This window comes from Sinocyclocheilus grahami, unplaced genomic scaffold, assembly GCF_001515645.1.
Source record: "Sinocyclocheilus grahami isolate Dianchi unplaced genomic scaffold, SAMN03320097.WGS_v1.1 scaffold73.1, whole genome shotgun sequence".
Taxonomy (NCBI): Eukaryota; Metazoa; Chordata; class Actinopteri; order Cypriniformes; family Cyprinidae; genus Sinocyclocheilus; species Sinocyclocheilus grahami.
Window position 1 is genome coordinate 1,355,402 of NW_015505252.1, and position 12,438 is coordinate 1,367,839.

Consider the following 12,438-nt stretch of genomic DNA (forward strand, 5'->3'; position numbering starts at 1 on the left):
GTGTGTGTTCGTGCAGCATGTCAGAGTGTGATTTCTGTTAAAGCAAACACATTCACGTCATCTTCCCTCTGAAAAGCAGTGAAGCTACCAAATGATCTCGCGCACTAGCTGCAGTGAAGGACCAACTCCTAAAATAGGTCGATATAAACAGCTTTACGTTTTCTCAAATATTCGTTTTCCTTCTATCTCTTACCAGCGAACATGAAAATCCGGTTGTGCTTGATAGACAAAACTAAAACTTTTTTATTCTAAAATACTCTTTATCTACTTTTCGTATCATCCCTCTTGGAGACCGAGTTCGTCCAAACTCCCGTTTCGAACGGCTGTCCGAAAATCCACCGCCGTCTTCTTCAAAAATAGAGATTCTCAACCAGCGCAATAAAATAACTGTGTCAGTTCTAGAATTCTGCTTTCGGTGAGAGCGCTTTCTAAAATCGTCCGTCTACAAATGCCGTCACAGTCAAGCGTCACGTGTTCTCCGACGGAGATCAGTTGTTTTCGTGAAAGAGTGGCGCATGAGCCTCCCGCGGGATTTCAGGTGTCATCACTGTTTTCGTTCCATCGGCTGCTTCAAACACAGTTCGCTTCCCGCCGAGACGATTGGCAGGTTGTTGTCACGGTGATGGCCAATCAGGTGGCTTATGCTCTCGAATATGTGATCTTTCGTCCGGACCTTGAGGAGACATATAGATTTGATTGAAAGTTAAATCACACATGACAGAATTACCGTTGAAAAAATTTTGGGTCAGTAAGATTTTTTTATTTTTTATTTTCAAAAGAAATTAATACTTTTATTCAGCAAGGATGCATTAAATTGACTAAAAGTGACAGTAAAGTCATTTATAATGTTACAAATTATTTCTATTTCAAATAAATGCTGTTCTTTTAAAAATTTCTATGAATTAGAGAATCCTTAAAATGTATCAGTTTCCATAAAAAAGGAAGCAGCACAACTGTGATGTCAACATTGATAATAATAGGACAATGTTTATTGAGCAGCAGTTATTTTAATATCAATGTCATTTTTTTATTATTTTTATTATAGTTACTATAAAACATTTAAATAAATATAGTTTTATAATTTATATTATTGCTATTATAGTTTTTGTTAACATTTTTTATTTTTATATTGTTTTTTTACACTATTTTTATTTTAATTATCCTTAAAATGTATCAGTTTCCATAAAAAAGGAAGCAGCACAACTGTGATGTCAACATTGATAATAATAGGACAATGTTTATTGAGCAGCAGTTATTTTAATATCAATGTCATTTTTTTATTATTTTTATTATAGTTACTATAAAACATTTAAATAAATATAGTTTTATAATTATAGTTGTATATTTTTATTATATTATTGCTATTATAGTTTTTGTTAACATTTTTTATTTTTATATTGTTTTTTACACTGTTTTTATTTTAATTTCAGTAAGTTTTAGTAATTTAGTGGTGTTTTATTCATTTTTGTCTAATATGTCTATAGTTTTTATTTAGTTTTAGTATGAACTAAACGCAAAAAGCAACTAGCTGAAATAATAATTACTTAATAATTTTTATGGATTTAATTTTAGTTTTAGTTAACGTAGATAACAAATCCGTATATTAGGATGATTTCTGAAGATCATGTGACACTGAAGACTGGAGTAATGATGCTGAAAATACAGCTTTGATCACAGCAATTAATTACGTTTTTAAATATATTCACACAGAAATCAGCTATTTTAAGTTGTATTAATATTTCACTATTTTTACTGTATTTTTGATCAAATAAATGCAGCCTTGGTGAGCAGAAGAGAACTATTACACTGAGCCCAAACGTTCAGATTGGAAATATAGTATTTCATTCATTCAAACCTGGAACTAAACAGTTTTAGGATTTGGAAATATTTGAAATAAAGTTATCACATAAAAACATCATGACTGATCAAATATAAGCAAATGAGTGTCACTGATCATGTGACTCTGTACAGACACAGATGTAACTTTGTCAGATCTTCTTTTCCACTCCAGCTCAAGATGCTCTTTGCAACATTTCAAATCATGCTGGAGAACACGATCATCAAGTTTCTCAAATCCATGTTCAACTTTTCCCTCCAATTGTTGTACTTTCAACTTCAAAGTTAGACTAAACTACAAAAGAACCTAAAATAGAAGCATTTTCTCAAGAGTTTGAATCCCACTATATTTACTTCAATACACTGTAAAATCAGTTTTTAAAATAAAGATGAAAAAAAAACAAAGATTACTGGAGAAAATACTATTTCAGAATTTCTTCTTCAAAATGTAGTTTAATTCAATGTGCCGTTTCTCTGTAATTATTTGTGACCCTTGAGCACAAAACCAGTCGCTTGGGTATATTTGTAGCAATAACCAAAAATACATTGTATGAGTCAAAATTATAGATTTTTCTTTTATGTCAAAAATCATTAGGATATTAAGTAAAGATCATGTTCCATGAAGATATTTTGTAAATTTCCTACCGTAAATATATTAAAACTTAATTTTTGATTAGTAATATGCATTGCTAAGAACTTCATCTGGACAACTTTAAAGATGATTTTCTCAATATTTAGATTTTTTTTTGCACACTCAGATTCCAGATTTTCAAATAGTTGTATCTCGGCCAAATATTGTCATGTCCTAACAAACCATACATCAATGGAAAGCTTATTTATTCAGCTTTCAGATTATATATATAAATCTCAAGTTCGAAAAAATTGACCCTTTTGACTGATTTTGTGGTCCAGGGTCACATTTGTGAAATTTAATAGCAATTTCTGAGTTAAGAATGATTTGTCATTTTTCAATATGCGATTAAATATTGCTATAATCTACGGTGGCCGAGAGAGCTCAATGCGCTGCAAATAGAAAAAGCACCAGCAAATCAAGAAAACATCTTCATCAGTTTGACAACGCGCTGCAAATGCTCACAACACAACCAAACAAAGAAACGTGCTGCAAATAAAATTCTTTGTTTGGTTGTGTTGTGAGCATTTGCAGCGTGTGTGTTGTCAAACTGATGAAGATGTTTTCTTGATTTGCTGGTGCTTTTTCTATTTGCATATGTTTTCTGAAGTTGCAGCGGGTTGAGCTCTCTCGGCCACCGTAATAATCGGTTCATATTCAGCAATGCTCAGAGTAGGCTTTTTATGATTAAGAAATACTATATATATATATATATATATATATATATATACATATATATAAGAATTTTCCAGCCCAACCTCATTAATAAAAAGACACTCTCAAGTCATTAAAAACCCGCACCGTTCCCTCCGGATCGACCAGCAGCAGGTGTTTGGCCAGGCCGTGGTGCATCCCCGTCAGGACGTATGAGCCCGGGTTAGTGCTGCTCTTGCGCACCAGGAAGTCTCCGTCGTTGAGCAGCAGTTTCTCGGCCTGGCGGCGGCTCATCTCTCCGTGGTACCACGTCTGGTCCTCCAGCTCCTCCTGAGCTCTCAGAGCGGCCGCGCGCATCAGCAGAGGACTGCAGTTATCCACGGACGCCGCTTTATGCAGCTCTGAGGCAGGAGCCGGAGCTGGAGTCTGGGTCATGATGGCGTCCTCAAACGGCTCTGATGGCACGAGAAAACAATGTGCTGATCTTTAATATATTCGCAAAATGTAACTACTGTATATTATTGCCAAGCTCTTCATATACAGTCGGTTGTTTGGTGTTTCAATGCCATGCCAGCTTCCCTGGCTATTTCCATGGTGAGTAACAAGTTGAAAATGACTAGAAAAGTATGCTATAGGTTTTTTAATTGCACTTTTATTTTTAGTTCCTAAGAGAACTTAAACCAGCACAATTTAATAAAACATGTTTAAGAGATTGATATAAAGTTGATATGCCCAACTTTATCCACATACATATGCTAAATGCGACTATGAGGTGTGACGATATTAAGATGCTATAAACATTAACATCATGATTTTCTGTAAAACTGCTTCGAAACGATGCGTATTGTGTAAAGCGCTAAATTTGGCTTGTGACAAAAGGGATTCATTAATGAATCTTTTTTGTTGTTTTGTCCTCACATTTATCATCTTTCTACAGTAAAACTGCTGACAATGATGTGACACAATCAGAAGTTATTTAATATTCTAATGAGTGGGATTTTGGACCAATGAGATTTGAATGTGGGCGGAGCTAACACAAAATGTAATTGAAAAGATTGTATATATTTTTTGTTGCTTTATCACAATGTGTCTGTTTTATTATTAGGTGTCATTTACTGTATGCTTTGTTGGTATTTTCTCTCATTTTCCTTCTGCCACACGGGATGATGAAAAATAGTTTCAACAATCTAGTCTGCTGTGCCATAAATTGGCCAAATGGCCAGTATTTTTCAAGCAAGTTTTATAGGTAGCTAAAATACTAATAGAACAAATAAAGGTGCTGAAAATAGGGTTGTATCAATGGCAACATTTTAAATAACGTTAAAAATCTCACAGTTCTTGAATATATTAACACCACAGCAAAACCTAATACTAGTCAACATTTTCAGGCTTATTAAAGACATATTACATTCACTAAAAGGGTTAGTTCACCCAAAAATTTTAATTCTGTCATTAATTACTCACCCTCATGTCGTTCCAAACCCGAAAGACCTCCATTCATCTTCGGAACACAAATTAAGATATTTTTTGATGCATTTTAATGCAGTATCTTAATTTGTGTTCCGAAGATGAACGAAGGTCTTACAGGTTTGGAACGATGTGAGGGTGAGTAATTAATGACAGAATTTTCATTTTTGGGTGAACTATCTCTTTAAGACGTAAGACATAGACATTATGTTCACTTAAGACTCCATGACGGCGTTTTGACATAACTTTGTGTATATTTAACAGTTTAAACACAATAAAAGCAAAACACTGCATTTTTTCGCACCACCTTTTGATGGCGCTGTAAAACAGGTGCATTATATAGTCCTACAGCAGTGTTAGGAATGAATTGCCTCTAAACTCTTACTCATGTCAAAGAGGTCCTTCCTCGGGCTGTCTTTAGCTGTCCCGCTCGTGCCCGATTCAGACAGTGTCTCTGACTCTCCCTGGAGCGCGGCCAACACCTGCGTGTCAATGTGCTGCGTGTTCACATACGTGGGCACTTCTCCTGCCTTAGGGGCTTGACATTTGACCTCAGGGAGACTGTATATGTCACAGGACCCTATACGAAAGGCACAGACAGAAGGATGATGATATTTTGACGAATTGTTTTTTGCATTGACATGAGGTGTTTTGGGCGATCTGTCCATCTAAATGTGAAAACGGAGAAAAATAAAGGGAATTGCACCTTGTTGGATGAACATGGGTCGGCCCTGGTAGTACGTCTGGTCGACTCCAGCGGCCTGTGTGGACAGCAGTAAACAACATGTGAGTCATCAACAACAGTAATGAAACACTGACCTCATGGAGTCCATATACACTGACAGACAGGAAACAGAGTCCACACTACAGGAAGTCATCTAAATTAATCATTTAATGCCACAGTTTAATACATCTAAAATTAAAATCACACTATTAATGCCAACATTTATACAAGCTGTTAAGAAGTAGATCATGCAGAATATTTTTAAACAACTATTTTTATACTGATAACTAACTTAAGAAATGTTCTTATGTTAAATAATTTTTCTTACTTTTTTATTATTTTAATTATTATTTTTTATTATTGTTATTTTCGATATTATCTATCTATCTATCTATCTATCTATCTATCTATCTATCTATCTATCCATCCATCCATCCATCCATCCATCCATCCATCCATCCATCCTAAATGTAATTATATATGTTGGGATGGGAAAGTTGGAATAGTTCTGTATTGTTCTTTTCGATACTATCTATCTATCTATCTATCTATCTATCTATCTATCTATCTATCTATCTTAAATTTAATTATACATGTTGGGATGGGAAAGTTGGAATTTTTATTTTTTGTGTTATTTCAACATGATAAATAAACATTACTTTTAAATATATTCTTTATTTTAATCATTAAATACATTGTGGGAAAGTAGTTTTTTTCGATAACAAAATATAATATTCATATCTCATTTTAATTTAATTCTTATATATGTTGGAGTGGAGTGGGAAAGGTGTTTTTTTGTTTCAATTTTATATCAAAACATAATATTTAAATGTATTATTAATTTAATTATGATATGTTGGAGTGAGAAAATTGGAATTGTTCTGTATTTTGCATTGTTCATTTTGATATAACAAAATGTAATATAATATGTAATACATTACTTTTTTTATATTATATGTTGGAGTGGAAAAATTTGAATTGTGCGGTATTTTGTGCTGTTTTTTCGATATTAAAACAAAATATAATGTAATATTTATTTATATATATCTTTTTTTTTTACACATCATATGTTGGAGTGGAAAAATTGTAATTGTGTTGCATTTTGTGTTTTCGATATTATAACAAAAGGCAATATTTATTTATTTTATTATTTTTATTTAATAAATATACTGTATGTTGGGGTGGGAATATTGCAATTGTTCTGTATTTTGCACTATTAGTTTTGAGATTATAACAAAATATAATAAAAATAGAACTGTCACAAAATGTATGCAAACATTACCATTAATATCTGATTTATTTTGTTCCCTCAATTTAACATATTCTCTTGATTCATTTCAGTGACCTGATTTCCTGTATCTACAGAGGTAGATATTATGTTTTTTGAAAACTTCAGAATGACAGCACAATCTTTTACTATCATTATTTACCAAAAACCCAATTAATAAAGAGATATTGACAGAAACACAATAGTTGCATTTACAGAAGCAGCTGAGCTCGAGTGATTATCGATCAGGTTACTTCACGAGTGTGGGCGGCTGATTAGCAGACCTGGCTGCTGTCTTGCGTCTGATTGGTCAATCTAGAGTCAATGAATCCTCCTGGTGGTGGCATCTTTCCGGGAATGCTGTTGTAGTAGTGATGATTGGCAGACTCCTCTCCTTCCTCTGTCCACGGGGGCTCGTCTGTACTCATAACCCTAAAGACAGGACACAATGAGAGGCAGAAGCGGTCTCAGATCAGAATCCTGAAGGTGTAGATGAGGACTCACCTGTCATGCATGGCCGAGGGTTTGCTGGACGGACACTGCAAATAGAGCTGAAAGCGCAGGTCAAACGCCTGACCGATCGTACTGATCACATCCTGAGCCAGACCGTCAGAGCACTCCAGAATATGACATGCTAGAAAACACAGGACACGTCAGGATCAATCTTAACAAACCTGTCCACGTCAGATTTCAACCCAAAATCAAAAGATAGAAGAAAAGTTTAGGAATTGTCATTAATTGTCATGATAATTAAGCACATTTAACCTCTAAATTCTCATTACTGTGGAAATATGCTAATAGGTTTTTCAAATTTTAAAGGTTTGTAAATTATGGTATTATTTATATTTCTATACATAAAACATATATTTTACTGCAGTGTTATTTTAGTATTAGTACTAGGGCTGCTCCGATTGATCGTCTACCAATCACTATCGGCCGATAATCACTTTGGGATGTTTAATCGGCGGTCTCTATAAAGGCCGATCTCAAGCTGATGTGCTGTCAGAGGTTTGACACGACGTGCAGCGGCACCGTCTGTCTCTGTCCGGCGTGGGTGAAATAATTATTATGCTGAAGCTGAGGTACAGTTCATATTTCTTCATTAAATAAACGGCATGAGTGAATCACCGCACGCGCGCTCTTGTTCTCTCAAAATGCGCATATGGCTTCAAATCACATCGCGTCTGCACTATAAGCGAGCTGCACAGTTGATACAGGAATTGTCACTTGCACAATCGAGGCCGTGTCGCATCGTCACTAAAGTTTATAAATTGCATTTATTTTTAATTCTTAGCAGTGTTTAACCATTCAGTGCTTGCGCGCTCTCCTGGATACTCGTGCACACTTGCAGCGCACACACATAATGTCAGGTTCACATTACTTCCTTATGCGGTGCGTATTTTTTCCACGCTCATGTTAACGAATTAAAGCGCACACAGTGCGTTCAGGAGCGGTGCATCTGCAGCAGTGCAGAGAACGTTTCCACACCCAGTCTATTTTTGCTGCGCTGCAAGCACTGAATTAAAGTAACAGCGCATTGTTTGCGGTAAATATGAATATGGATTGACACGAAAATGTAGTAATTACACCATAAATGCATATAATTAAAGTCTACTGTGTTTCACAGTCAACACATAGGCTATGGCTTTTTGGCTAGGTTTAAAGGAAAAGAGCACTTTTAGATAAACAAGGCAATAATAGATGGCACTCGTGGAGGTAGGAAAACAACATTCTTTATGAACTGCAGGATTTCTTGTAATAAAGAATTAAATGCAAAAGAAATGTCAGTAGAGCTGACTGCTTTCAATGGTAAGTTTTCATTTAGAATGTTTGTGATAACGTAAGAAAAGTAGTTTAAATGTTTTGCCACTTGCTTGAGCAACTTCATATATCAATCTAGAAGTAAATGCAAAAGTAAAAAGCATTGAATAATGTGTTTCTTATATTTATTGCGTTTAAACAAGTCTATGAAAGATTGTATTAGCTACTGCACTGTGTAAAAAAAGAATCACAATGCTGAAAAAGCATTTTCAGTAACAATGTTTGGATTTGAATTCACAGAATGTGTACACAGAATCTCTTGGATTACAATTTGCAACTAGACGGATGTACTGTTACTTCCTCTACAGTCAAAAATCTGGGTGTTATATTAGATAGATTAGACAGTTAGATGTCATTTGAAAATCATATTTCCCATGTTACAAAAACAGCATTCTTCCATCTTAGAAACATTGCCAAGTTACGAAACATGTTACCTGTTTCTGATGCAGAAAAGCTAGTTCATGCATTCATGACCTCTAGACTGGACTATTGTAATGCACTGCTAGGTGGTTGTCCTGCATCTTTAATAAACAAGCTACAGGTAGTCCAAAATGCAGCGGCTAGAGTCCTTACCAGGTCAAGAAAATATGATCATATTACCCCAATTTTACAGTCTCTGCACTGGCTACCTGTTAAGTTCCGTATCAGTTACAAAATATTATTACTTGCCTATAAGGCCCTTAATGGGTTAGCTCCTGCATACCTAACTAGTCTTCTACCACGCTACAATCCATCACGCTCCCTAAGGTCGCAAAACTCTGGACTTTTGGTAGTACCTAGGATAGCAAAGTCCACTAAAGGAGGTAGAGCTTTTTCACATTTGGCTCCCAAACTCTGGAATAGCCTTCCTGATAACATTCGGGGTTCAGACACACTCTATCTGTTTAAATCTAGATTAAAGACACATCTCTTTGGCCAAGCATTCAAATAATGCATCTCATAATCTTGTACTGCAGTTATATCTGATCAAATGCACATTATTATTCCTTAGCTTGGGTTAAACAAATCAATTTTGCTTGGTTGGAACAGCAGCTACGCTAATTATGTCTCTATTTGTTTCTCTGTTTTTTGCCACGGGATGTCACACAAGCTTCAGTCTGGATCCAGAACACCTGAGAAGAGATGATGCCAACCCCTCAGAGGACCTCAGATGATGCCAATCCTGAAACAACATACAGAACTACCACATTTTGCTATAAGTTTGATTGCATCATATAATAATTGCTGTGCAATGATTTTGTATCGTGAAAAGCGCTATACAAATAAACTTGAATTGAATTGAAATCAAAATAATGGATAAGTGTTTGTAGTAAACAGGCATGGATCAGGAGCAGATTCCTGTGTGAAAGCACAGTCCGTGCTGATTCTATACGCACATGGACTGCATGCGCACTGCAAACGGAGTATGTGTGAACCGCCTCACATACAGCTCACAAAATCAGGCTTGTGCTGTGTGTAAGCTATTGTGCCACAATTGCACGATTGTAAAACATTTAGGTGAGATAAATGTATATTTTTGAAAAATGTCTAAAAAACGCCCTCCTGCACCCCTCAAATTAAAAAAATCCCCTTCACAAGAGTCACCTAAAAGGGGAATTAATTTTCAAAAATGAATTTCAGGACCTGAATAAATGTCTAAAATTCCTGATTGGAGTCTTACTATAAATAATTCTACATGATAAAAAGAAGGCTTTAAAAAGATCGGTATCGGTGATCGTATCGGCAGATACTGCTTTCTGTGATCGCCCTCAAAAATCCTGATTGGAGCACCCCTAATTATTACAATACTATTAAAGTCTTTATTAATTTTTAAAATGTTTTTTATATTTCCTGTTTTTAACTGTAAATAAAATTTTAGTAATTGTGTTGTTTTTTGCCATTTTGATCAGTTTATTATTAAATAGATTTTAATTTTATTTCAGTTTTTATTTTAATAAATCAAGTTAAACTAGCTGCTAGTGCAACAAAAGCTGAAATAAAACAAGTTAAAAGTTTTTAATATTTTATTTTATTTCAGTTAGTTTATTTCAAGTAACAAAATGTTTGTTTTTTTATGGTTTTAATTTTAGTTAACTATAATAATCCTGTTTTAGCGCCTTTAATTTATGCTCATTCAAATTATATATATATATATATTATAGCACAAAACATTGTAAAATAATGTATTAAGTACTGAGCATCTAATCAGTTGTCATAATAAGAATTAAATAAATAAATAAATATATATATATATATACAGTATATATATATATATTTTAAAAAACTCAAAGTTAACATCTCTGGATACATTTAATTTAAAATTAATTTTAAAATTATATTCTATATTTATTTTTATTTCACATTTTTATGATTTAATTCATTATTAGCTTTTCATCAAATCACAAACTACCTGTGGTTCTTTTACAAACCTAAGTTTGAGAAACCCTGCATTATGGTAATGAGAATTTGGAGTGTGTTTTATTGTAATTAATAATAATAATAATAAATATAGCTGCAAGCAGCAATTACCGGGGTTCAAGCAGTTAAGGCATTTAAGCACATAAGGAAAAAGATTTTGTTAACATGGCTGTAACCCCTTAAATCAATGATTAAAAATAGCATTTTTGGCAAATGCAGGTAATTTACCAAGGAAATAGGATGATTTTTAACAGTTATGACTTTTATAGCGCCACCTATGGTCCGATCTCCATGAAACTTTTCATGCTTGTTAAGAGTGAACTGACACATGTTTTCACCAAGTTTCATAAAGTTTTGAGTTTTAGTTGAGGTTTTATAGGCTTTTGGGTATATCTGGCCACACCCCTTTTATAAATGACCCCGTTAAAGGTAGCCAAAGAACAAAATTCAACTTTTTTTTGATAATTATTGATCTAAAGAGTCCAGAGAATATTACTGCAGTGGTTTGATCGAGATTGAGCAAAAAACCTAGGACTAGTTCGCAAAAGTAGGTTTTTAACATATTCGTGAATAATTAATGAACGATTTGATTGACAGCAATGGTTCTTGAGGCAAAGTTGCTTGTTATAAGGAGATCTATCAAATGATATGCATATTGTGTTGATGTGTGAAAAATTGTGCAATATACAATCGTTTACGCACTTGAAAAACGCAATTTCGCCCCCCAGTGGCTGATTTCTTTCTAAATTATATGTGTCGAACATGCCCACCGAGTTCCGTTCCGATCGACCTCCGTTAACCCTGTCAAATAGATGCTTAAAATTTTTTGGCCAATGGCGGCCATGATTTTTTAGATATGCAAATATCCTCATAGACACTTGTGCCACTTTGGACAAAGACACTGCTTACCAATTTTCAAGTCGATCGGACCAACGGTTGCGTAGTTATAGCTGTTTTTCTTTTTTTCCCTCTTATAGCGCCCCCAAGTGGTAGAGCTGCGCAATATTTTTTATTTGACCAAAGATTAAGCTCATACACATATGTACCAAATTTGGTGAAGATATCTCATTCCGTTTAAAAGTTATAGCCATTTTAGTCAAATTAGCCCCACCACTTACGAACGTTTTGGCGCCCCATTGCGACCATGAGTCGAAAGCTCAAACTTTTTTGGATAATTATTCATAAACACTGTCCATAGAGTATTTCTGCACTGGTTTGGTTCTGATCGGGTGAAAAACCTTGGAGTAGATCGCAAAAGTAGCTTTTTAAAATAATCTTGAATATTTAATTACCATGTTTTATTCACAACATTGATCCCAGAGGCAAAGTTGTTCAGCATGAAGAGATCTATCTTATGATATCAAGATTTAGTGTATGTGTGAATATATGAACTTTTTGTGTACAATTTAATTCTGTTATAATTGAAATATAGTGTTTTTGGATACTTTGTTTACTGTTATAGCGCCACCTATGGTCCGATATTCATGAAACTTTGCTTGCTTGTTAAGAGTTGTCAGACACATGTTTTCACCAAGTTTCATAAAGTTTTGAGTTTTTGTTTAGGTTTTATAGGCATTTGGGTATTTTTGGCCACGCCCCTTCTCTAAATGACACCGTTAAAAAGTAAGTGAAGGACAAAAT

At 34.4% G+C, this 12,438-nt stretch overlaps 1 protein-coding gene across 1 annotated transcript in view; it reads right to left on the reverse strand.

Annotated features, from left to right (window-relative positions):
* Positions 1-6: 6 nt before the first annotated feature.
* Positions 7-12,438, reverse strand: part of LOC107585661 (SHC-transforming protein 3-like) — a 39,232-nt gene continuing 26,800 nt past the window's right edge. The window contains exons 7-12 of the mRNA XM_016272773.1: positions 7,084-7,213; positions 6,864-7,011; positions 5,295-5,349; positions 4,974-5,168; positions 3,269-3,576; positions 7-673 (exon numbers count right to left, since the gene is read on the reverse strand). Coding sequence (XP_016128259.1) covers positions 545-673; positions 3,269-3,576; positions 4,974-5,168; positions 5,295-5,349; positions 6,864-7,011; positions 7,084-7,213 — 965 coding nt within the window. The 3' untranslated portion in view covers positions 7-544. The remainder of the gene's footprint in view (positions 674-3,268; positions 3,577-4,973; positions 5,169-5,294; positions 5,350-6,863; positions 7,012-7,083; positions 7,214-12,438) is intronic.